The sequence below is a fragment of the Acromyrmex echinatior genome, chromosome 18 (assembly GCF_024713525.1).
Source record: "Acromyrmex echinatior isolate Ae372 chromosome 18, ASM2471352v2, whole genome shotgun sequence".
Taxonomy (NCBI): domain Eukaryota; kingdom Metazoa; phylum Arthropoda; class Insecta; order Hymenoptera; family Formicidae; genus Acromyrmex; species Acromyrmex echinatior.
This window is the reverse complement of record NC_141869.1, coordinates 6,754,960-6,782,039: the sequence shown is the minus strand read 5'-3', so window position 1 is coordinate 6,782,039 and position 27,080 is coordinate 6,754,960. Positions and strand designations below refer to the sequence as shown.

The following is a 27,080-nucleotide window of genomic DNA, read 5'->3' as shown; positions in this document are numbered from 1 at the left end:
TTGTTTTCATTTCGCACCCTATACGGATACTCGATAATGCACTTTTCCTCTTTCTCTCTCTCTCTCTCTCTCTCTCTCTCTCTTGTAATTGACTTGTCTCTTGATAAATAACCTCGGTTAGCGGTGATCACTGTCCTTGTGGGTATAATGAGAGGATTAAAACAACGTCATCCCTCGTCATCATGTTTAATTATTAGCGATGCATCCATGGACACAGAGGCAGAAGGGAAGGAGGGAAGGAAATCACGATACCTCGAGCTGGTGCGATGAGTTTTATTGATCGATCAAACAACCAGATTTCATATTTGCAAGCGTTCACGAATGATGCGAGCGCGTGCAAAGTAATGACCACGATTTAAGAGCGCTCGCAATCGTGTAATTAAACTGGATTCAGTGTACGAGTTTGCAGAAACACTCGGTGTTGACCGTGTAACGTGTAAATTCGATAAATATCGGAAATTCGCATACAAATAGGACAACAATTTTGAAACAGTAACCTACGCGTTACGAACATTGAGTTTGCGTTTATTGTTTTTCATCGGATTGGATGTGTTTGTTAGATGCGATGTTCGATATTGCCATTAAGACTTCCCGTTTTAATCGAATAGAATTAATCATTACTTTCAAGCTGAACAATCCACGAGACGAAGCGTGAAATGTACGATGACAGCCCATTTATCGAAATTAATTTGGATTACAAAAAAATTATTTTCTTATTGATGTTAATTTATCTTGTACTTCGAATTTTTCAGCAATTTCATTTATTGATTTAAATTTATTCGCTCGCCATTTCTGATTAAAGGCGTGGGATCTTTCAGTAATACTAGAAGTAGCTGTAAAGTTGCGATACCCACGCAAGAATCGATATGCACATTGTCCGCTAATAATGCTTGTTTTCTACGAAAAACATTAAAATATCCGGAACGCGTTTGCGAGTGCAATATTATGTGCTAATTTGTATTTGAATGAGCATTATTTCTTTTTATATAAATTTTAAAAATTCTCTGCTTTGGAAATACAAATTATTTATTTTAAAAACACAAATTATTTTCTTATATATAATTTAGGCATTTAGCGAAACGTCAGAACAGATCGATACAAAAGCAACTGGCGTCGCGACGTGTTCAATAATTAGTGAGTAATCCCATAATAAGCTACATAAATTAATATTTATCAGTTTCATAGTATAAATTTTGCGTTCGTATATCGGTGATGTGTTTCGCAACGATTATGTTCCACTGAAGTTTCATATATCTCGCCAGTCATGAGCGACGAGTAGTATATATTTTTCGATAATCTATTCCATGAATATATTCTCAATTCTATATTTCATATAAGATTTATTTTATTAATATTATAATGTAAGATAATAATTGCTCTGACAAGCACAAACTTGTATTATTTTTTAGTCAAAACGTATGAAAGTGTATAAAAGTGCACATAAGTGCAGCTAGAACATCATCGTCGCGCGCCTCAGTTCACTCAGCTGGTGCATGAAGTTGGCCGCGCAATTTATGAACTCCATCTTGGATTCGTGCGTCGCACTGTAACGAGTCGCGTCGCGATCCACGGATTGTCAAAAGATCGCTCATCATTTCGCGTGATACTTCTTTCCGCGTATTTTTAATTTCGATGAATGTGTATTACGAACAATTAATATTGGAGCATAAAATGCCCGCGATTATTGTATAATTGTGATGATTAGCAACGATCATGCATGATTAACGTTTCGCGAATGCGCGTACGAAAGTACCGAAAGCAGTGGTAAACATTTTGATGGATTTTGATGTGATCCCTGTATTGCTGCCGAAATTCTTATATGAAAAATCCGCCATGTAGAAGTAAGAAACCTGGAGGAAGTTAGAGAGAGACTCAGTTGAAATAATTGCGAAGTAAGTAATTTACAGCTTATTAAAAAGATAATTATTTGTTACTGTGATTTCTCTGTTGGTTGTTTATTTCAACAATATACAATTTTGTATCGTTATTATAATGCAGTTTTATTAAAATTATTATTTTGGGAAGATATTTGCAGCCTAAATTTATCATAATTTAAGTTTTATATTTATAGATTTAAAATATTTTTTAATTGTTTGAAACACACTATATATTTTCTTTTAAATTTTTATAAAATCTGATAAATAAAGATTTAATTTTGTACTTTAAGTAAAATAATTAAAATAATTATTTACTAATAGTTAATAAATAAAGTAATTAAAAATCTATACAAATGTGATTCTAAATGTATAATTAATAAATTTGGAATTTGTTTGTAATTATAATTTGAATATTGTTAATTACCAGTCTGAAGAATTTTAATTATTTTAATTATTTTAATTACTTGGAACAAAAGAATCTTTATTTAGCAGATTTTATACCAATTTAGAGAAAAATATATAGTTTCAAAAATTATGAAACTTTTTGTAAAATATTAATTTAAAGAATAAAATTCCGCGATTATTTTTTTAAATATTAATTGTTTTGAACGCTGCTGCAATTTGAGACACTTTTTATTTTTTTGTTAACTTACCTATCTTATTATTCTGTTCAATGATCTGTCAATTCGCTTTTCTCGTCATGATAATGAAATATAGATCATGATAATGAAATATAGATTATTATGCTTGCATGTAAAATATCATGGAAAGAAACAGATCTTTAAAATGTCTATATAACATGCAATTAATATATAAATCTCTAATAGTAATTTGTAATTTGTATATAAATTAAATTATCATTATAATTATAATTTTTAAATTATATGTTTCTTAAAAGATTAAACATGAAATACTACCAAATATTCTAGATTAGACCTAAATATTAATTTTAATAGCATATATTAAGTAATAATAAAATACTTAGCACTGATCTATTTTTTCAAAACATTCACAGTGAATATGATTAATAATAAATCGAATAGTATTTTTAAAATATTAATATAAAAGTTGTAAAGAATATATTTATCCAAATATTTATCTAAATAAAATGGATATTTTTTGGCAAATTAATAAATTAGAAAGTGATAAAAATTCGTTAGGATTTCAACTTGCTACAGGGGTGCAGTTATGATCAGGTGAAAATAATGATAGACGTCGCAATGAAATCGAATAGTAAATCGTTTATTAGTACGAAGGTGTGTGATAGTGTCTCGAGATTGCCGCCTAGACATTTCCTGATTAAAAATGCTAGATCGCGGCGGTGTGATACCGTGACGTGAACGAGTGTGACAGAGCTTTCTTGTTCCTTAGCTGACGTAAGAGATAGGTGTTAGAGCTAGTTACCCTGTTCTGCGAGCTGGTGCTCCGCCTTTTCGTCGCCGCCGTCGAACTTGAGAGCCAATCTTTTGCGAGGATTTTCCTCAATTTTCCTTAAGGATCTTCCTTATCAAGGATCGACACCTCGATTTATTAGATCTGTAATTTTTAGCTGAACTTTTTGCCGTTAATTTTTTCTCTTTTTCTTCTTTCCAACATGGAGAGAGAAAGAGCAAAGATGAACCGTGCAAGAAGTTCAGGTGAAAAGAACAGGTCTACTATGGACGGTGGAATTTGTGGGACGCTCAGGGCTATTGATACCGAATACCCGTATATCGATTGGATTACAGTAGTTCGACCGAACTTCACCGAATAGGGTTTCGCGTTGACCAGGTCGTTCGCGCTAACCCTCGACTAGTAATTCGAACTGAATTGTTGGAGAAGTTAAATCGGACCAAACGGAGATTTAATCCGTGTCGAAATGAGATGTAAAACGAGCGTGTTCAAATAGCACTTTTAACGTTTTCAATACGATGTGATTTCTGGCCGCTATTTCCGTTGAACAAATAAATTTGAGATCAAATTATGCAACATCCAGTATTGCTTAATCCGCAGAAGAAAAATTAATAGTGACATTACACCAATATTATAATTTCCTACTCAACAATGTAACTGTTGTGTACAACATGTTATATTACATTGTTGAATGAGAAATTTTAATATTAATGTAATGTTATTGTTAGTTTGTGTTTTGTGAATAAGTATTAAATAACTTGAATATTTTTTAATTTTTTGTTTAACTAATAATATATATAAATATATATACACATATATATATATATATATATGCCACATTTGATGTATTATTCAGAAAAGAATTAAACAATCGGACTTGTATGTCAGTATGCGCTGTTTGGAAATTTAATGAGAACAGTGACGAAATACTCAGGTCAAATCTAGGGCTCTATAGCGCCCTATTGATTATAGTGTGTCTCTTTCTATTTTTATTATTCATTAAGACGGGAGAGTTTCATTTCTTTTCATAAAATAAAAGACTGTGATTAAATGATTTTCTTATGCTTTAAGTGTTATGCGTTATGCAAGAATCTATGCTCCTGCCCTTAAAGGCTTTCTACAATAAGTCATCATTTAAGCTTAAGTCATAAACCGTAAGAAATCGATCAATCAGTCAAATGTGAGAAGAATAGTAGATTATTGGTTAATTTCGTACGACTTAAGACTTCAAATTTAAATAATTACTTATGGTAGAAAGCCTATTAGACATAAAATCATGACTCTTGGCGCATCTATGCTATAGGATTTCAAGTCTGTCCAAAACTTAACTCCCACTTCTCCATCATCTCATTGATTCACAAATAAAAAGGATAGGCACTAAACAGATAGTCAGCAATAGCATTAGATAGAGCTCTAACATCTAATCTTTATATTTACTCTTTATCTCGCAACGAAACGATGAAGAAAGAAAAGCGTATAGCTTCTCTTCGCGAGCAAATTTTGGACAATCTACTTTAGATATATTTAGCGCAAAGTACGATTGTATAATTTTGTGTATTTTATCTTCTAAAATTAAAATTGTTTCGACACGAAATAAATCTCGTGAGATGGGATCCGAAAGGCCACATCTTGTTACCGTTAAATGTGCGTTTCTAGAACACGTGTTGGAATACATGTGTCGTCATTTTTGAGCATCCCCGGCGCGACGAAAGGGCGGAACGCCCGTGCGAGCTAACTTTCAAAGAGATGCTACTTGTTACCTCCTCTTGAGGTACTCTAGTGCCTATGTTATTGTGTCCTCTGTTCTGCCTACAGCGCTAAAACCGCCGCTAAGAAACGACGGTACCAAAACGGGACAGGGGGAGGGGGACTGCTGAGGAAAAGCGACAGGGGAAAGTGATCCTCTGTCCCCTCATACAAAACGCAACAATAAATAATAATAATCTCGCGAATCGTATACGCGTTTCGAAAGGTAAGGAAACGTTCTCTATTTCTAACTTTCGTTCGTGCATTCTCTTTTTTATTTCTCTCTTTTCTCCCGTCTCTTCTTTTCCCGTCATCCTTCCTCTCTCTCTCCTTCTCTCTTTCTCTCTCTCTCTCTCTCTCTCTCTCTCTCTCTCTCTCTCTTTTTCTCTCTCTCTCACTCATGTTTGGAGCTAAAGCTCGCTATCCTCGCGCATAGTACGCAATAACAATAAAACATTGTGACGGCGAACAAAAGACGACGAATTTATAAATCAAACACTTCGACGCATACGCTAAACGACTCATGCTTGATACCTCCTCTCTTTCTGCAATTTTTATACAAGATCCTGATATTTATAATTCAATATAAAGCGCCAACGTTACCAATTTATATATTTGTTGAATTTAATTTTGTATGGACAATTAAGAAAATTAATTTTAACTGATCTTAAATGAATTTTACACTTTCTCGGAGAATTTAATTCGATATATTCAATGTCGAACACCTTGTAAGTGTGCGAATCAAATATTAGTTTATGAAAAACAATTTATGAACGCATTCTATCACATTCTTGTTATCCTATTATCGACATATATTTTGCATACATTCGGATCACGCATGGTTCGTTTTGCACTTCGCTCACTCACTACATTCGATATGCAACGATTAATCGTGATCTTCGTAACGAAGATCCCGCGCTCGATCGGGGTTTTCGAGCTTCCCCATTAAAAATAAGAACAAGAATAACTTAGATTTCCGTTGTTACGTATTATACAAGCTATGCATAAAAGAAGATAAAACAACAACGCAAAACATTCAATTAACATGAACGCAAAAAGAAACAAAAGCTCGATCCGCCTTTCGTTTTCTTTTTCCTACACATTTCTATTGATCTTTCTCGATCTTCGAATCGCCTAATATTTTCGCATCGTGTGCGCACTTTGATTGTATGCAGTGTTTTCTTTTTGATCGTGCGTGATTCTCGTCCTAATAAGTACACACTGTACACCTTCATTCTCCCGCTTTCGCTCTCGCGCTCTAGTCAGTCATGCTCTCGCAATTTAATATTATTTTATTCTGCTCGAATATACACTTCCTGAGGAACGATGAGAGCTGCCTTAGTCTAATTTAAGAAATCGAGCTAATTAGTTAATCAGAAATTTCGCTCCTGATTCGGATGCGAGTTTTTCTTCGAAGGTGCTCCGAAGAGCGTTATAACGTAATTTGCGAAGTCGCTTCGTTACGATTCGTTAATTCATTAATAAACGAAATAATTAAATAATACTGGTAAGCTGCTCGTAGTTTATCGCAGGAAAGTCAAAGATCATGTCGGAGAAAGAAATAACTTTCCCTTGTTTGAAATTAAATCAGTATAGAATTATTCGATTATTTCGCACTTTCCCAACTAATTTAGCTTGTTTGCTGAAATCTTTTGTAATTTGTGAAGTCCGAAGGACGCAAGAAAATAATCAACGATAAATTGATGAATCACTTTAATTGTGCTAATAAAAGTGAGGAAACGCGGTGCACATTCAACTTACTCAAGAAGAACGATAATAAAAATAAAGAATTGAAAAGGATATTTCGATTATTCGAACTGTTATTGCTGGTGCTATACTGTATCATCTAGAATCTAGAATAATTTAAGATCGAGAGCACGACTTTCGGGAGCGTTAGATTGGCATAACATTAACAGCAGCGTTGCGCGATCCACCAATTTCCCGAGTATAATGCAAACTCGCGCATATCGATTTGTTCCGTATAAAAACACAAATTGTTGTTGCGCCGCGTGATTTTCGATTTGCGCGAATTATCATTAAACGATATATTTCGATACTCGTAGGGCCGATTTTAACGTGGAAACATTTTAATATAGAAAATTTAAAATTGCCAATAACACCTTTACTTTATACAAAATTTTTTAACAACCAGGCTTTAAATATTCATTCTTCTAAATTAATAGCAATGAAAGTATTGGAGAGTTCAAGCTATCGTAAATGTGTTTTAACGAATCGAATGACCTGGTGCAATAATAATTGCTTCAGTCGCAACATTCTCGTTGACTCGTATTTCAAAATAATTTATTTAACGATTTAATGATACGAAGATAGGCTGATATTCATATTTTTATCGGTCCTTATATTTAAGATCGTATTAAGTAGTCTTAAGATGTTATAGGCTAATTACAAAATCATATTAACACCTTAAGATATTACTTAAGACAATCTTAAAATACGAACAAACTACAAATTCCAGTAGAAACACGTTCGATGAACGAGAGCTGAGTTTACATTTTCAATCGTCATTTCAGGAATCTTAATGTTTGCGGCAATCTTGAATCGGCCCATTGTTGTCAATCGTGCAAACTACCGTAATCTCGCCGGCTCGTACATATAAAATTATATTTACAACAGAGCGATTATTTCTTTGTGTTGAGGTATTCGCGTCTAGGCGCGTCTAAAAAGAGAGCGTGCACTATTTCGAGAAGCGAGAGGGAGGCTTCAGAAAATTCTAAGGGCCTCCTTTAAACACCTATTTCCTGCGATTCGTCCCTCTCGCTCCGAAAAGGAAAGATACAATGAATTCTCCTCCTTTTCCTATCTTCATCGCCATGGTTGCGACGTGCGTCTGCCATTACAAATAATTTAAAAATTATATTCGTATTTATAATCTCTTCTCTCGCGCCTCTCTCCCTCTATACATAGCTTTTTTTTTATATATATATTAAATTTCAATCTTTTTTTCTCGTTCTTGTACGCGCACGGGAAAAGATTTCGGTAACGTTATGGTACAGCTATGCTACACACGGGTGGATTACCTCCTCCCGGTTCTCTATGTACACTGCTCGTCGATTACCGTTTACTTTCTTACATGCGGTATGTATATAAGGGATAGCGGTATTTTTACGGTGTACTAACGTGCGCCTGTACATTCTAGCACGAACACTTTCCCTCTCACTCTTTCGCGTCTCGTTCTCGCTTTGGTCTATTTCGCAGTGTACCAAAAGCTTGAACTGTCCTGCACCTCCGGTAGTCACTTCGTTCCGACGTAAAAAAAAAGAAACGTATGTCTACATCACAATATTTTTCAATTTGTCTAACATGTATGTTTTGTGACTAGATTTACTGCAATTCTTGAAAGGCGTTTCGTTCTTTGAGTAAAAATTGGAACGACATAATCCAAAATGATTTTGCATTCATCAATAATTTAACGGGACGAAGTAACATCCTGAGGAATAAATCAACGTTGGTTTGTCACAATCTGCGAGCTCGCAAGTCGTCCACGTGCGACTACCGATCAAGAATTGTTTGTAAAGGCGCTCGATATAACGGACCCGATCGCGATAATAATGTACTTAATAATGCACGTGGGTAATTTGGGCCATTCGCGGAGTTGCTTCGTTGAGTCTTTGTCTACAATAAAGCTAACATACGCCAAAATGGCGATTTGGAATGGAGCAGGAGTTACGAGCATGCCGCAATTGCGACTCATGAATTTTCTAACACGCGGTCACTGTTACATTATTGATAACAGCGAGACTTCATTAGTGCGATTATGGTGCCTCGCCTTCGGTTTCTATTTTGGAAGTACACCATTCGCGATCTAGAAAGCGTATTACCGGATTGGGAAAGAAGATTTTTGCAGTCAGGAATCTTTGATTTTAGAAGGAACGAAGTTATGAGAAGTATCACGAACGAAAATTCGCGGCTTCATTGGAAAGTTTTTTCAGAGCAAGAAAAGGTAGATTCTCTCCTCGGAAATAAAATTTACTCCCTTATTTTTATCGAGCGACTGTTATAGTTTTACATTTCCGCGATGGGATTATAAAAATAAAAGGCTCGCGCGCACCCAAAAATTTCCAGTCGTGGAAGCGCGAATGTATATGTATATACATTTAACGGCAGTGTAGCGATGATATTAGTAATACGTGTGGCATCTACGATTCCCGAAATCGTATTGTGTATGTTGAAACCTAATTAAAACAACCTGCTTTATTTCGCTTTATCTCGCGTCGTTTTATTATCTATGCAGAAGTAAACAATAGTAGAAAGAGAATTCATATTTGAAAATAAAATTGAATTTTTTACTTTATTTTACTTGGCTGAATCACTAATAATACTCTGCTTCGATAAAATATATTATTATATATTTTATTGTATCGAAATCGTGCAACACTTCTTGCAAATTTAAAAAGTTCAGGAATGTATTTATTGTAATTTAAAATATTGCTTACATTAGTTTATATTATATAACAGTTCATAAACAATACATTGTTTATAAATAAGTTGTTTCTATTATATCTTTTTAAAATAATTTCATAATTTTTTGAGAATGATAAAGAACAGCATAATGCTTTTGTCATAATTTAACTGGCGATTAAATTTCAGCATATATCGTTCTGTTTTTCTGTTTACAAATAATTTGAGAATTCAGCGTTTACTGTGCATTTATTGTTACAAGATTATCATCAGCGTGCATGAGTGCCACATTGACAAGACTCTTTAAAGCGTCGTTGGTATGAAAAGTGATTATTATCGGACTAGACAACCGCGTGATACTATCTAACGTTCCTTACCATATGATCGGATCCGTTTTTTTCCGAGGGCGAGACAAAAATTACATGTCATATCAAAGTTTGTACGAAACTTGCTGGTCGGCTGCACATGTCCGACCATTTAGGATAGGATTGGCAGTGGATTGGCGGTTAATCTGAAGGGAAAAAACGCCATAATTCCGTAATCGATACCCGCTTATTTCGTAATTTGCGCCATTCATTTTAAATAACCTCGTTATTTGGTCTAAAAATATCGCATTCTTGATGTCTTAGATTTCGGATTTAACGATTCTCGATGTCAGTTTTAAAACAAATCAAATTTCATCTTATAATAGGCAGATTTGCAAATTTTTGTTTCGACTTTGCGGGTTTCGACTTTGAACATTTCACACGTTTGTCAGTCTACAAAACTGTGAATTGCTTGAAAGAACGATGGAATCGCCTAGATAATTTTAACACTGTTTCTGCGTATTCTCGCGATTGGTAGTCGCACGATTTACAGGCGACGATATCACGACGAGAACAAAGTCCGCTCGTTCCGCGGTTAACGCTCTTTCTCTACGTATATAAATTACAAAGGATTGTAGACTAAAAAGGTAAAAGTAATCGTTAGCGTCCTTTGGTACCAGCCTGAGTCTCATTGGATTACAAATAAATTTGTTAGATAGTCTTGCGTGTCAGCTACATGTATAAATCACTAACAGATCACTATGTTTCTCTCGTCAAGTCCGAATTGTCACTTGCTCGCGAGTTTCCTCATCGCTTCGACGATCAAATCGCTCAACATGATCGTCGCAACTTGATACGCCGAAGCGATAAGAATACCTTTATTGACTCTTAACTGTGGACGTCGAAGTATCAAAATACAGCAGTTCAGCACAGCCGAATCGGCATCAGCCGTTTTCTCCATTAACGAACGTGCATGATAGATATCATCATTCTATCGCGACAATAATATGACGGAAACGAGGTCTCATCCTGTCTCTCTGTCTCTCTTTTTCTCTTGTTAGCGAGAGCATATTTTTAAGAGAGCTCTCAGAGACGTCGCGATCGGTCCTCCATTAGGACACAATGTAATCCGCAGAATGATGCGAGTGATGGGAATTTCGTTGCTTATCCCTGCGATGATTCGTCCGGGAATTGCTGCCGCGAGTGCCGCTGGTACCAGTGGTACCAGTGGTACCAGACGTGTGATGACTGTAACCGCTGTCGCTACCGAAACTGCTGTCAGGTTGGCCCTGATACAATCGACCGGCATTGGTTACTTGATCGCACGCCGAGTCTCGGGTTGAGTTCGTGTAATACACTGGCTGGCTGTACTTATCGTCACCGAACAGCCGATCGGTTGGCTGCGAGTACGTGTCTGAGTACTCGCCGCCCACCTGGGTGTAGAGCGGCGTCGTGACATCGGACTGGCCCTGCAGACCATAATAGTCGCCGCTGTATTGTTGCTGCGATGACAGGTACTTGTACTTGTCGTTGCCGGATTTGCCGTTGCGCGAACGCTCCTTGTTGCTCCTGTTCTGGCTAGAGTAACGATGCAGGGGGCCCAGCACCGGCACGCTCTCGTAAGGGTTCTCCTCGAGCCGTGGAGCCTGTGCAGCCGGCAAGGGTGGCACGAAGTACGGTAACCTGTGCGCCACCGACGGGACGGACTGCTGACGCTGGGTACTGCCGTTGCCCGTTCGCGTACCGGCCACGCCTGAAACCGGAGATTTGAATCAGTAGGAACTCGGAGATGCATTTACATATCTAGAATGCTGTAACAAAGTTGAAAAGTTAACACAGAAATCGAGTTGGGAAATCGAGATAGGAAATCAAAATAGGAAATTGATATAGGAATTGAAGATAGAAAAAGGACGAGAGATTACTTTTGATATAAAAGAGTGCATTATATTCGAAAAGTTTTGATTCAAGTTTATCAAATTTGACTCAATTTCATTAAGTAAGTAAAGAGAAGAAGAATCTATACGTAGATATATTGCGACAGGTTTCAAGGAATCCAGAACTTAAAAACGTTATATTACTCGATTGTGTAAAGAAGCTACGCACTCTAGGTAAACATTCAAATAGCAAACAGTTCTTCGAAGAGCAGGTAGAAAAACGTTGCCGGAGAGTTCAAGAAATAAGGAAAAAAAGCAGCACCAACGAGTCAAGAGGCCGATGTGTCGCCGACCAATAACGTAAGAACAGTAAACAATTACGGAGCGGATAAGCAAACATCATTGTTAGTTTAGAGATATTGGTTTAGCGCGCACTACAACTATGAAAAACCTTTTGAGCAGAATTAATTTTTTTGGGAAATATCTTCATAGTCTATCTTCTTTCTCTATCATCCTTTTTATATACGTTTACACAACTATCTTTTCATTTTTCTATCAAAATATCGTTGTTAGAGATCTTATAACAGTTTAACGGAAATGCGCTAAAAATTACGTGATCGTGATATTTGGCTGGAAAAATCATATTTTATCCTTGTTACGTCTAATAAATGACAAAGATAGAATGACACATCGATTACACTACAAATCCAAGAGTGTAAAAAGTAACTTCAATATATGTGTGTAAATGTTTCCTGTATAAAAATAACATACTGTATATAAATATGGATTTATACATTTAAACGTTTATAGTATCTATTATTTTTACGGGAAAGTAAATTACATATGTATATTGATTTTTTACACACTTGAATTGGCAGTGTATTATGTTATGCTATCTTTATTGTTAAACATAAAACTTATCATTAGATATAAAATAAGTAAAATAAAATTTTCACTCCAAGCTAATCAGCAAATATTATGATCATAGGATTCTTGGCTCTCTATATCTATTATATCATGGATGCGTTCGGAGAGACACTATTACTGTTATTTATTGTCTTTTCCTTGTTTTACATTTAATAAACGATGAAGATAGAATAACACGAATAGCGCTAATAACGTCTCCCCGAATGCACCCTGTAGAGTCTTTTATAATTCGATAGACTTGCCTGCGACGCTAGGATAGAGTTGAAGCAACGCGTCCAGCAGCATGCCCTCGTGGAATTCGCCCATGTCGTGATTCTTGTCTCGTCTGCGTCGATCGAGACTCCTGGGGCTGCGGCCGCGTCGTTCGCGCGGTGGTCTACCACCAGCCGGGCACGTACCCCAGGTGGGGCCGCTCGAAGTGAGCATCCTTGCTTCCGATGGCTCACCCACCGACAGCTCGTCCTCGGCGAATTCATCCTCGCTCGCTGGTTTGGACGCGCTGGACGTACGGTGATGGTGACGGTGATGATGGTGATGATGATGTAGACGATTGCGAGCATTCAACTCGCTCTCCTCGTCCGTCTCCGGATGGTCCCCTGCGGGAATTGAAATTCGTTTAAGAGCTTAACATAACGGTATGATGATGATTACAAGGATAAGAGCAGGATTTCACTCTTAGCGAGACGGGATGTTGATTAATCGCGAATAAAGTCTGTCTGAGATAATCAGAGAAGGTTAATTGGACGCAAGAAAACGAGAGTATTCCTTGGCAAAGGCGCGGTGGAAATTAATCAGATGGATAATTAGCTTCTGGGAAGGTAAATTATTTAGAAAGATATGTTTAAGAGAAGGTTGCGAAATATAGATTTGTATTTGTAGTCACACTTCTGTTGAGAAATTCAGGTGAAATGAGTTCGAGATATGATATGGATTAATAGGATTAATGTAAGGAACTAGGTATGGTAATGTAAGGAATATAGGTATGGTCTTCATGTAAATTTTGTTTCTCGCGATTTAATAATTGTTTCTTGTAAAGATTGTATTATGGTATTAATAGTTTTTAAATCGTATGTCATTTGATTAATAATATCACAATTCCGAGTGGTTCATCGATCTTATATGTTATTGATTTTTGCAGCTCAAATAATTTATACTCAACTTTCTTGTGCACCTATAAATATTATACGTACGCTATATTAATTATTTTGATATTATTAGATCTCAATATAAATTTTAACTGTTATACACAATTTTATAATATATTTAATCTTTTTTTAAAATAAAAATATTAATAGTTGATTAACTTCAAAACACTGTCAATATTGATTAGTGATATAATAGTGCTATCGATATGTAAATTTACAAGAAAATAAGGCTACTCTTAATTAACGTACACAAGTTTTTCATACTTTTATTTTTCAAGTTTTTCAAGTTTTTCATACTTTGACGACAAAATATTTATAATCTAGACTTTGATAAACATAAATAATTTAATTATTAACTTAAAAAGGAAGAAACAATATAAGTGTACTATCAATTTTGAAATTATATAAAGTATGTAGTTCAATTATATATATATATATGTTCTCTTTATAATATTTAAATAAAATATGTAATAACAAAACTGTTTAAAAATTGTATCACTTATACGCTTTGTTATACACACTGATCACTTGGGACGTCAAATTGACATATAAATTTTGTGAAAAGCTTATTTCCACAATAATCATAATGAAAGTATAGTGTTTAATAATCTCGCTCACTTGTACATAAAATTTATTTATCAACAGCGTTCTAAAATTAAAATTACTTTTACTCTTAAAAGAATTATTAAATTTTATTTTTCATTAAAACTTATCTTTGTCTTAATAATATTCATAATTTGATTTTTTTATTTTGTAAGAAGCATAATTATCCAATAAAGAACGTCTCGTAAAGTTTCATGTGAGCAACAATCGCAATTCCATTCCATTCCACTATATATCAACGAAGAAAATGGATTTGTCTCTTTGATTACGGAGCGAAGGATTTTATTCGATTTACGGACAATCTGGACAATGAAGTTTCAGGACAAAATTGATTTAGGATAAGAAACGCATTGTAACAATTAAAGATTTCACCGTTGAATGTAAATAGAGTAACCCACGATCTATTTAGCTGATCTTCAAATTCAGCTTTGCGTTGAAATTTCGCTTCGTCGATTCGGCAACACGAAACTCGCTTCGCTTCTCCATTAATTGCCTCACGTTATTCCACCGAAATGTCGTAGTTGAGCCGCGATCAATACTAACGACACAACGGGGCGTGTATACGCACGTTAAAAAAAGGAAACATCGTATAAATAATCGCAGTGTAAAACGGATATTTCGAAACGGAACCGGAATATGCTGCCGCGCGCAGCGGCTGAAATCGGTCGCCGCGAGAAATTGAACGAGCTCGTCCAATTAATTTTTATCTCACGGCAGGAGCGGAAGATACGCGATCGGAGGGCTCGATCGAAAACGAGGCGGGATAGACGGGATGTACCGCGCCAAATTATTCTTCAACAGATTGAAGGTGTTATCGGACTGGCTCCACTTTCAACATTAAGTCCGCACTTCGTTGACCATTAAACCACTTGAGATATTCTACGTCGTCTCGGACGAGTGTCCTCTCGAAATATCCTCCGTTGCTTCCATCGAGGATAGGAGGAAAGCTTGTTAATCGACATTGTTCGACGTTGATCGAGACGTATCTCGGATTTTCTGCAATTTCCGTCATCTCCGATTTCACGATTGCAAAAATAACACGATATGTGCTAACCAATAATAACAGCTCGAGCTGTTGTGTGACTAAATAAATCTAATCTTTATACACAATAATTTATATAGTTTTAAAATATAAGTCTTAAAATATGTGTATATCAATTTGATATAAAGTGCGTAATAAAATAATATTTTTATACTATACATATATTATATAAAATAACATTATAGATTATCGGGAAATAAGTAAGAGGTTGAATGTTTTGGAAGATATGAAAGAATATATATTTCGAACATTATTTTGACAATTATTAAAAGTATTTTTCGCAACTGGAAATTATCCTGTCAAGAAGAAGCAATTTGTTTTGGCAGGGTTCAATTTGATCAGTTCCATGAATTTTGTAACGCGCGAGTTATCCTCCTCGTCGACGAGTGATCGCCGAGTAGATCCGTTAAATTCTCTGGCATTTTTTACAAGCCCATAAGGGACAGGACCACCCTCTTCGAGATCGACGTTCTCTCTTGTTTCGAAACTGGAGAAAGATGATGCGTACATAGCGTATATACGCGGGCCGAGCTTGTGGTTACGACTAATGCACGCGGTGCAGCATGTATATTCGATTACCAGGTCCTCGTCAAACGTCGAAAGCCTCATCACCATACTAATTAGCCGTCCAACTAATGGGAAGTATAAGTCAGAGGTCGTGTCATGCTTATCTTCCTTCGGTAAAATACACGACGGCGAAGAAGAGCGGAGGGAAAGAGAGGAAGAGAGAAAGAGAAAAAGAAAGGGAGGAGAAACGATTTTAAAGAAATTATGAGAGAAAAACAGACGAGAAGATGCAACGTAAAACTGCGTTTATCAGATTTTCGTTTGTTGAATAAACTCACACTTTGATTACATCTTTATGAGAAAGATATATTAGTATCGTGAATTGTACGTTTTGTTGATCTTTATTTTTTTAAGTTCCTTGATTCTTAAGTATATATATATAATATATATGTATATTTTTAGATGTTAGATATCTGCTCCTGTAAATTCTTAATAAATATTGAGTCAGGATTTTAAAAGTATGAAAATTACTTAGAAATCATGTAGATTTGCTCTTGCAGAGCACAGATCTCACATGTGAATTTTGTGCTTTCATTCAGATCACAAAGATCTTCATTAACTTTCTCGATAATTTAAAAATTTATGTGCTTCTTGTGCCCTTATATATATTTCCATCCTATTTCTCATTTTTCACTCTCTAGAGATTTATCCTTTTTCAATTTTATAGATTTCTATTCACGTAAATCCCATCTTTCTTTTTCGCACATTTTCAATCTCGCGAACTCATTGAACTCCGCAGACCGGAACTTCTGCGACACGCAGATTCTCGCTTCCAAAATCCTTCGTACCAACGTCCTTAAAAAGTTCCATCGACTCTTTTTTTGCCTCATAAATCTCCCACGCCGCAGACTTTCTCGTAAATCGCGATGCACGCGAATCTGCCGGATTATTCTGATAAATGCAGTCCCGTAGTTACCAGGAACAAATAAAAAAAGGGGGGGGGGGAATACATAAGAGGAAGTCTCGCAAAGCGCGCGTTAGTCGATGGGATTTAACGCTAGTTTAACGCAGCCGCATGTTAATCGTGTATTAAGCCAACCGACAGACGGACACACCGTTTCGAAAACTCATATACTCGTGCCGTACCTATGCGTTTCCCGCGGACATGTTCGACCCCGAGGATACTCCCCAGCGTCTTCAGAGGCGAGTCTCATCTAAAAGGAGAGTGCGTGATTTGCGTTTGCATGGGAACGTTAGGGTTTCATCGAGAAGGCAACGGGATAGCTTGATGATCTCGCGAAATATTCGTATCGTTTCGTCGATTATTATAAAAGTCGCATGAAAATGTGCTTAAGATTTAATTTATTAAAATTTATTAATGGTATTATTTATGTAATAATGTTTTATTATATATAAGTGTTCTTTTTTAAAGTATACACTGAGAAAAAAGTTGCTCTTTCAAAAAAATATTAGTTGATTCAACTAAACTGGTCACGGGCTGTCAAGCAAATATTTATTAATTCAAAGAAATAATCTATTTTAAATTAGATTTTGTGAATCTAAATATACGAATACTTGAATTAAATAATCATTACGAATTGAATGCATTTAGTTAACAACTAACTTTTTTTCTCAGTGTATGAAAAGAATCGTTTTACTGAATCTAAAAATCTAAAAATAATTTTGTTGTAACTATTAAAATAATGATGTAGAACGCTCAAGCTGATTGCTAGAATATTAAAAGTTTTTGCAGCATGCTCATCACACTTGTTTCCTACATAATTATTTTGACGGTCCAAAAAATTATTTGCAGATCTGTATCTAATTAATCTATTTAAATTTTTATATATTTCAACAATATCGTTCTTCCCGCGTAACTTCAATAACTGGTTTTAGATTTTATCTTTATAAAGTTTTGGCTGGTCCAGTCGAAAAATAATAAGATTTATTTCTTTTTATTTCCTATAGATAATCTTTTGCTAAGATTATCTTTTATCTAGGAAAACAAAAGAATTATTTTATTATTTTTCAACCGATGAAAATTCAATAAAATAAAATCTAAAACAATCTTGCGGTAAATTCGATTTCTCGTTGAATTCATCTTTTTAAAATCAAATAATTTCGTGAAAATTTTGACTTTTCCTTCTGCACTGTCGCATTGTTACTCTCAGGATTTTCCGCCGAGATTTTTTCCGTAAAAAAACTGCGACGCGTAAAAGGAGACGCCCGGACAAAGCCGGCCAAAGTAAACATCGATTATCGGCACTTACCGTTGCTGAGCTCCTCGTAGACAGGATTATAAAGGTCCTGCGATGTGTAAGGATCAGGACCGGGGCTACTGCAGACGAACACCCCTCTTCCGCCATCCTTAACGTCCAGCATCTGCGTCGTGATAACAAAAGTATAAGTTAGAGAAAAAGGGTACGGACGACGTGACGCGGAAAATAATGTCGTAATATTTCTAAACGTTGCACTTTTTGTGTTATTGAATAATATCTTGTAACTGTTACTTACATTTTTCGTATAGTATAGTATATGTGAAGTATAACGGGTGACGCAAGTATTAGAAGCTTTGGCCATGAATAATTAAAAGGAACACTGTGATTAATTTCACATTCAATCAATCTCAATTCTATCGCAATATAATAAATTGTACTCCGATTGAGAATTAAGACCGCCGCCATTTTCTTCATCGCTCCGCGGGGTTGAAAGGTAATTAGTCCCGAGTTGTGACTAAAATAGGTCAACTTGTTACAAACGAGCCGAGGTTCGCGTTTCCACGTTTGTTTTACGAGACTCTTTAGGAACGGCGACTTGTTTACGACAACGTTGGAAAACAATTAGCGAATAAAGGAAAGGGATGCAGAGGATGGGGTACAACGGGGGGAGAGAGTAGATGGAAGGAGAATAGCTAGAAGAAACTTGAGGGATGACTGGCACGGGTACCAGACGAGAACCTTAACACTCTTTCAGCCTCCGTGTTTTCCGGTCGACGATTAACTCGTTCCTCTACCTCTCCTTCCCTTTGGAATTCTCGCCCTTCGTCACTCGCGTTGGGATTTCAGTCTCGGAAACGCTGACTCGATCACCGGAAAAGCGAGGGTGTTGAAAGTTAATCCCTAAATTGGCAAGCAGCTTATACATCACAGCGGGATAATAAGGAAAGCCGCGCAAAAGAGAGAGAGAGAGAGAGAAGGAAAGAGATAGGGACATTTATCTCAATAGCTAATCTCATTTCTATTGGCACTTTTCGATGAACAAGACGAATTTGATCAAATTTTGAATCTTCTGTAATAAAAAATGTCTATGATTCTTGCCAAATTATATTTTCCCAATTATTGATGCGTTAGATTCTTCATTATCTATCTCGAAAAGACGCTAGATGGAAGAGTTTTCTTTCCGGAATATCTTTGTCCGAAATATCACAACACGAGGGTTAATCGAAACGTCCAATGGACAGCAGGGAGAAGCGTAACAGATACGCGACATAATCGAGGATTCGATTTAATCCCTTTGCCTCGTCTTTGTAATGGCCTCGTGTGTCGTCGTAACCCTGCCGCAAACGGTTTCCGGTCTCCGTAGCGGTGGGATCCATGTCCTGTGTTGGTTTCCGAGTTGAAAGTCTGCCACCAGCTCTCCAGTTCGGTCGAGGTGTCGCGTTAACGGGCGCAAATGACGCACTGTGATCCCCAATCTATCTCGCTATCACTCTCACTCGTCCGGGGGCTCATAATGTCCTGTGATCCCATCGGATACCATACGCATGGTAATTGAAACCGGTCTAATTTCGAAGAGCTCAATTTCCCGTACGATATATATCGAATACATTTCTCGGCGAAAATCCGACGTTATTTCAGTTTGACTTATTATATCCTAACCCTCTTAACGTCTGCCAAATTTTTGGAGTAATAAACGAAATCTTATTTTCAAATTTCATTTTCATTTTTATTGAAATTCAATTTTTATTAAATAAAGGCTTTAACATTTGAATTAAAAATCTTTTTGATAATGTAACAAAGATATTGAAAAGTATTAATCTTAAATTTTTTTTTTCACGTAGAATAGTAAAAGAACTTGGTCTGGACAAAAATCTAGATTGCAAATGGAGGGAATAAGAGTACGATTGCGGACGGAAGATTAAGGCTAAATTAAAAAAATGTCCTGAAAAGGTTGCATTTAGAAAGAAGAAACCAATATCAAGAATAGATTAATTGAAACGATTGAAAGATTTCCACAGGTATATCCCACGCGCGACTTATATTCATTTCGACATATCTCCTTGACACGTCCGAGTTAAATTTTTCCTCGATAATCTCGATATTCTTATCTACAGGAAACCACCCACGTGGTTTTCCGCCAGATCTCTTCGCGAACATTAATTTATAATGTTGCCTCTTTTACGAGGATACTTTTTATCTCAAACGAATCGTAATGTAGTCTCGCGTAAAATGGGACGATCGCGACGCGTGACGTAAATTCTATCCCGTACGGGGGTTGAAACATCGCTGATAGCGAGTGGGAGTATCAGGTTCGTGCGAGGGTGGTACGCGGTCTACGTTTCTATCTAAAATTATATCTCCCGAATTGCGCGAGTCGCGTTTCCTGCCGCCTGCTCCTCGGCCGGATGGACAAATGGATCCGATCGGATGTGTCGGTATATATACATACGTGTCTGTTTTCCATATTTCTCACGAGATCTGTCGCGAGTCGCGACGATGATATGACGAACGCGTGAAAGATCCTTCTGTATACTAAAAGCATTGATATATAGTAGCGTGGGCCGAAAGGTCGAACGTCGTCGTCGATTTTACAAAACATCGGAAAAATAATGGATAAATGCATTCTGTCGAGTTGCATCCAGTCTACGAGGCCAATCGATTGCACAGTTTCATTGTGTACAGAAATATCACGAAACACAGTTTTATGTAGATACCACGCGCGTATAACCCGAATAAAATACTATTTTGCGCACGCTATCGGTTAGCGTATTATGTTGCAACAATCGTGGGATGCGAAAACATATTGAAATATTCTCAATTTACCAATATATTGCACCAGATTCGTGTTTTGCTATGTATGTTTATATACATATATTCTTTGTTTGTTCACTACTAAAGAGTATATTGAGATTAAAGTTAGAAGAGTTTTCGTATATAATTCAAATAAAATTTAAATCCAAATATAAATTCAATATTTTTCCGAGGAGATGTAATAAAAGTTAATTATATCTAATTTTGCAGGGGAATTTAAACTATCTCAGTTTAATTTCTGGCATTTTGTGTCTCTTTCGGACATGTTGCGGAAATGCTTACGATTTTTTTAACGACTCTCGTAGCTCTTGAGTACAAATATCTGTAATCCGGTCTTCTATCTGGGACGCAATCGAGTGTTCGTAAGATGGGACTCGAATGAGTGTACAAATTGTCAGAATCAAGTTAGCTGCTCGGTGGTCCCGCGTGCAGACGATTAGGGTAAAGGAAACCGACACGTTTTTTATATGCCCTGCCATTGAATTTCTCAAGGCGGTGCTATCGTTCACAAAAAAAAGGATCCCTCATTTCCACTGGCAAGTGCCGGCGATCTTAAAAGGGCATTTAAGATTCATTATTGTGTTTAATTTGTGAAAACTGTCAACCGGGCGTCTACGATTTTTTGAGCGCTTACTCACTTTTTCGCTCTTTAATCCATATATTTAGTACCGAACATAAAAATTTATTGTTGTTTTATTGATCGTAAATTTGTCGATATTTATCTGCCTGCGAAAAGAAATATTGTAGTATACTAAATCGCGGAATTATACAAGTATGATGTATATAATTTTAATAAATAATAAGTTGAACTAGACGCTATGAATAAATCAAATAAATAAAAAAACGATCGAGGTTAGATTGATGCCTAATATATTTGTATATGAATTTTTAAGGATGTATGTATCATCTCTCAATCATTATCACACTTAAAGTATTATAAAAAAATATAACAATTTCATAGATTATTCTATTATTATGTCTGAATATCTGTAAAATTGGAGCAAAGTTTTTTAATTTAATTTTTTGTTTGCCTTAATTCTTATGTAAATTGCGTTTTGCAATATTTATTTACAAATTTAATGAGATCATAGCATTACAAATTAAATCAAACTTTATATATACTAACAAATTTTAATAAATATTCGTGCAAAAGTTTATTTGGATCCATTTACTCGTTTAAAAATCGTTTGCCTGCAGCAAAATATAGTCATTTCACAGTATAAAGCTATTATAAGTAAAATTATTTATTTTGTTTTTTGAAGTTGGTCAATTGAGCGTATTATGACAAAAATTTTTTAGCCGATATTGTACAGCCATAACATCTTCCAAAACATTTTCCAATTCTTCAAACAACGAAGTGGAAAATATTTTAAAAAATTCACATACAAATACTATTAAACACTAAGCTAGTTATATTTAGTGTTTTTTATTCTAAAATATAAAAATATAATTGTTTTTTTTTTTAATATTGTCTTTACTTGTGAATGTGTTAATATTTAAATTTAAACTTTTTTTGGCATCTATAAAATACTATTTAGCGTATTTGAACTAAATTACTGTAGCATGTATATATACTGAAATATAATTTTCACAATTTTTACTTTGTTCCATTGACAAGATAATTTTTACTTAAATGTCCTCTCACGAGAAATAGAGTCGGCTCTTTCGAAAGTCGAGTTACGAGTTCGCCAAGTCGCGTGTCCAACCTTCGACCTCTTGGAATTGAGTTAGGCACCATTAGCGCGAGCTCGAGATAGAATGAAGGCGGAGCCAGGTTTCCTGAATCAAACTTCCGCTCATAGCTCATCTAAACGGTGCAAAATGGCAAGAAGACTTCCTCTCTAGGCGAGTAATCAAATTTTTTAAGATAGAACAAATAAACGAGGTCGGAATTGTCGTGAAACGTGTCATACTCGGTCATATTAACTTTTTAATGTGTAAACTTTTTCATCATTTATTTTACGTAATTTTTTTAAACTTGTGATTACGCCTCTATTTCAGTTTTAATATTAAATTTCTTATTTCCTGCAATTTCATTTTGGGATACTCGGCAGGGGATAAAATAATCTCGCATTTACCAGGAACAGAAGGCAGACCTCAGTTCAGCTCTCGTAAAAGCACTGCCGCATTTTTAGGCGAGTTATTAGAGTTGGCAGAGTTCCACACGTTCGGAGAATTTTCAATCTTCCGGCTAAGAATTCGATATTCGGCCAGTTTCATTGGCGTGTGCGAACCTGATTATCCTAATGATTTTACGGTACCTGATGCGAGTTTTACTTGGTCAAAGAAGCGGAACGTGTAAAAATGCGACCGACTTATCCTCTTTCTTCTTCCTCGTTTCCTTCTTTCGCCAGGATTAAAATTCTATGTCTGTTATACGTCCCCCATAATGGCTGGGCTGGTGCTCGCGGGGGCCTTTGAAAAGTTGATCGCTTTAATGATCCCACAGCCCCCTCAGGCGGCCGGCACCTCGCTAAACTTAGATCTCTTGGACGTCGGCAACAGTGCATACTTAAAGTGCCTTAGCCGACATAAAAGGGAGACGAGGGCTCGCCTCGTCTTTCCACCTAACGGCAAAAGTTCGCGACATAAATAATCAGGAACTTTCTTGAATTAATTTCAATCGAAAAATTCGGTACTTCACCAGGTGGAGTTTCATTCATCAGAGAAACGTGTTTTTCGAAGGAAAACGAGTTTACAGATATTCGGAATTAATAACACATTAAAAGCGTCGAAAAATTGGATACGAGAAATATTCACAATAATTAAAAAAAAATCCATTTTTTAGGTATATTTGTGCTATTTTTCCATTCAATTATTTCTTTTTATCCAATTGTAACGAAATAGACAACGTTCCTCTCAAATATCTAAAATGTATAATCTCATCTGCATCCTAATTCCATATCTAATGCTTCTTGACATATCATTTCGAATACATAATGTCTGTAAACTCAAGCGGAGCAATCACTGACTCTGGCGTCCTACATACCACGCATAATATGGAGCTCGCTGGTTGTGTGTACCTGCACGTATAGATATTATACTGTATATATATATATATATATATATATATATATATATATATATATACACACAATATATGTATATATACTCGTATATATACATGTGCCAATATGTCGTGACTGTATCCCGTTACCGTAACCCGCTAATTGTTAGTTACTGCGCCAATTGCATTAGGTTCTAAGTCCGGGTAGCCAGCCCTTACCTCTCGCTCCTCCATCGTTATGTCGCTACTGCTTTGCAGATACCAACGTCCCAGGCTAACGACGCGGCACCGACGCGCGTAATCGAGCTGACAACAGGTGGATGTTAGATCGATAGACTTTCGTCAGTGGATTGGCCGTCTAGCGGCTTATCCGGTGCGGCATAGTGAGATTTATGACGGGATCGATAATGGTAAAAAGAAACCTGGACGAAATAATTACGGCCTAGTCGTCGTCGAATGAACGCGCGCGAAACACCCCCACACGTCACGATTCTAACTCCGTAATACACTTTCGTAGTCAAAACGATCCCTGTAATTTCCTTATCACGCATGTAACTTTGGTAACACAGCTTGTATTCAAACTGCACGGGGAACACGAAAATTTTCTTATCGTCATTCGAGATTCTTAATGAATTTTCTAGTTTAACGAGGATCAAATACCATATCGAATAAATAAAAGTTAAAGAATCGATGCGATTGCTCAAAAGAGAAAATGTGTTTCAATAGTAATTAATTAATTTTACTAAGTTTATCGAATAATACATAAATTAGAGAAAAAATTAAATATGTAAAGAGAAAAGTTTCTTTTCTGTCTCAATGTAAGAATCTAAAGTTGCAATAGATTATAAATTTTAATGTAATTTCTTAAAAGTTATAAATGCAATTCTATTAGCACAATTTTTTCAGTAAGAATATATAATAATTGAAGTCTATAATGTCTGCAATATTTAAGAGCATTCTCTTTTATTCTCTTCTTATGTATATATGCAGAGATAATTGTGGCATATGTTTGAAGCTGAATCATTTAAACGACAAACGGACGTTTTGAAAATGTCATTACATATGTGATTTCGACAGACGCGAACAATTTAATAATATTCAAATATTTGAGTTTTACTTGACCTCTTTCCGAGCGCTCGCTTCAAGAGGAAGTTTTTAGAGAAAAGGAACTTCTTTCAAAGAAACGTACAACACAGAATGGTCGGTAAATTGGAGACACGTTACTGTCGGGATTTTCTGATCTACCAAATTCTTTTGATTCGCTGACATTCAAATATTTAAGCCTGATTCGACTTCATATTTGTAAATCGACAAGCTGTCACCCAATTCAGAAAGATCACGATAAAAAGCTTTCTGCAAAAGCGCTAAATAAAAGTGCAATGTAATTGACACGTTGTCGAGATCATCGAATTTTATTACCTGAGAAGGAAGTTCTAATTTCACTAATTTTTTGCATATATAGTAGAATAGAATCAGATATCAACTTTTAATTGAAACAATGAAGTCTCTTGTTCCACTTTGGGATTTTTAAAGAAAATCCGTGCCATTATTCAGTGGGAGAATACTTTTTACTTCCCTTCAGTTCTTACTTCTATTCGATGAAATCCAGATCTTGGAAAATATACAGGGTGTACCAGCCTATCTGCAGATCCTTTCATTTATAGATATATATATCCGAATTTTTTTATTTATTTTTTTAAATCCAAGACTTATGACTTTAGTGATTTCTCTTTTTCGTTCTTTATATTCGTTTCAACGTGATAGAATTGGAAATTAAAATTTAATTTATCTCATATAAATTCCTTTTTATCTTGATAAGAAGTAAAATATTTTAAACTCCTTTTATCGAAAAAATCGCGAATGTGACAAAAATGGATATCAATGAAAACGAAGCATCAAGACATTTCTCGAGTCTTTTCATGACGAAACTCAAGATCGGAGCATTATGTTCTCCGTGTTTTTTTATTATTCTTGCTGTTTTCCTTCGAAAATCATAAGTTGCCTTCTTTCCGTGTCTTTCAAATATTTATGTTGTTTGTTTGTTAGCGAATCAACAAGCTGTCGCGTCAGCTATCTCACGGTGCGAAAAGAGAGAGCCACGTAAGTCGGAATCAGCGACGTGTGATTGTTGAGATTTTCGAGCATCGATCAATGGTAGAGAAAAGGTGATAACATGGTCTCTTATCTTGTTTTTTGTTATTTTATATTTTTTAGTTATATTCAAGCCAATGATATCGCAAATTTACTAATCTAAGTTTAGATATACAATACACTTGAAATAATAAACATAATTTATAAAATGGAAAAAATTGTTTAAATAAAAAGAGATTATAATGACTATCTGAACGTGATGGAAAATGGATTCTCTCCATATTTTTACAGAATATGATACTTCAATTCTATTAGGACATGAAGTCCAAATAGCTTGAATTCATAAAAAATTCTGAATATAATGAGATATTGTCATATTCAAAAGTTTCTTTTCATGAGTATACATTCTTTTAATACTCTTGCGACTTTATCTCGACTAGGAATGTTCACTATAAGCACTTTTCCCTTTTACCTCTAAAGACTTAAAATCATTTTAAAATTATAACTATCAAGATTTTTTTAACGAAAAATAACGTTCTGCAATGTTTTTGTAAAAAATTGTGAAGCCTACATTATCCATTTATTAGTGGTCTGAATATAGAACATTGACAAAATTTACATTTAATTATGTCCCGGCAAAAATATAATTATTCAAGCTTATTTTCTCAAAATAAAAAAATAGCACTTTAAGAATTAGAACACACACAAAATTTGTTATTTAAAAAACTACTTTAAATCACGTTAAATTTGGCATTAAAAATAATGCGAAAGGACTTTTATATAAAACCTCGTAAACATCAATTGTCAACAAAAAGGTCACACCAGACGTGACAGCAACTGTTTTCACAACTTTAGTCATCTCTCTCTAAGAACAAATTAGTAAAAAAATCTTTTAAGAAATGATATTAAGCTTCGTCAACTGGGATCTTTAAAAAAACACTATTTTAATTGTAAATTTTGGATAAATTTAAATCTGTAAAAAATAAATAAAATATAATCTAACTTTTATGATGATAAAAACTCGTTGTTGAAATTCTGACAAGTATACCAGAATTTTTTCAAATTTTTATATATAAGATAGAATACTGAAAAATTTCGAAGACTTTTTATTACTG

At 35.4% G+C, this 27,080-nt stretch overlaps 1 protein-coding gene and 1 long non-coding RNA gene across 42 annotated transcripts in view; one reads left to right on the top strand and one right to left on the bottom strand.

The window, feature by feature from the left end:
- LOC105144806 (uncharacterized) overlaps positions 1-27,080 on the top strand; it is a 450,557-nt gene that overhangs the window by 11,752 nt on the left and 411,725 nt on the right. The window lies entirely within an intron of this gene.
- Positions 3,099-27,080, bottom strand: part of pxb (putative Hedgehog signaling attenuator pxb) — a 647,697-nt gene continuing 623,715 nt past the window's right edge. For all 6 annotated transcript variants that reach the window (XM_087415727.1, XM_087415733.1, XM_087415732.1 and 3 more), the window contains 3 exons: positions 18,108-18,219; positions 12,783-13,136; positions 3,099-11,492 (listed from right to left, as the gene is read on the bottom strand). In XM_087415727.1, coding sequence (XP_087271853.1) covers positions 10,852-11,492; positions 12,783-13,136; positions 18,108-18,219 — 1,107 coding nt within the window. In that variant the 3' untranslated portion in view covers positions 3,099-10,851. The remainder of the gene's footprint in view (positions 11,493-12,782; positions 13,137-18,107; positions 18,220-27,080) is intronic.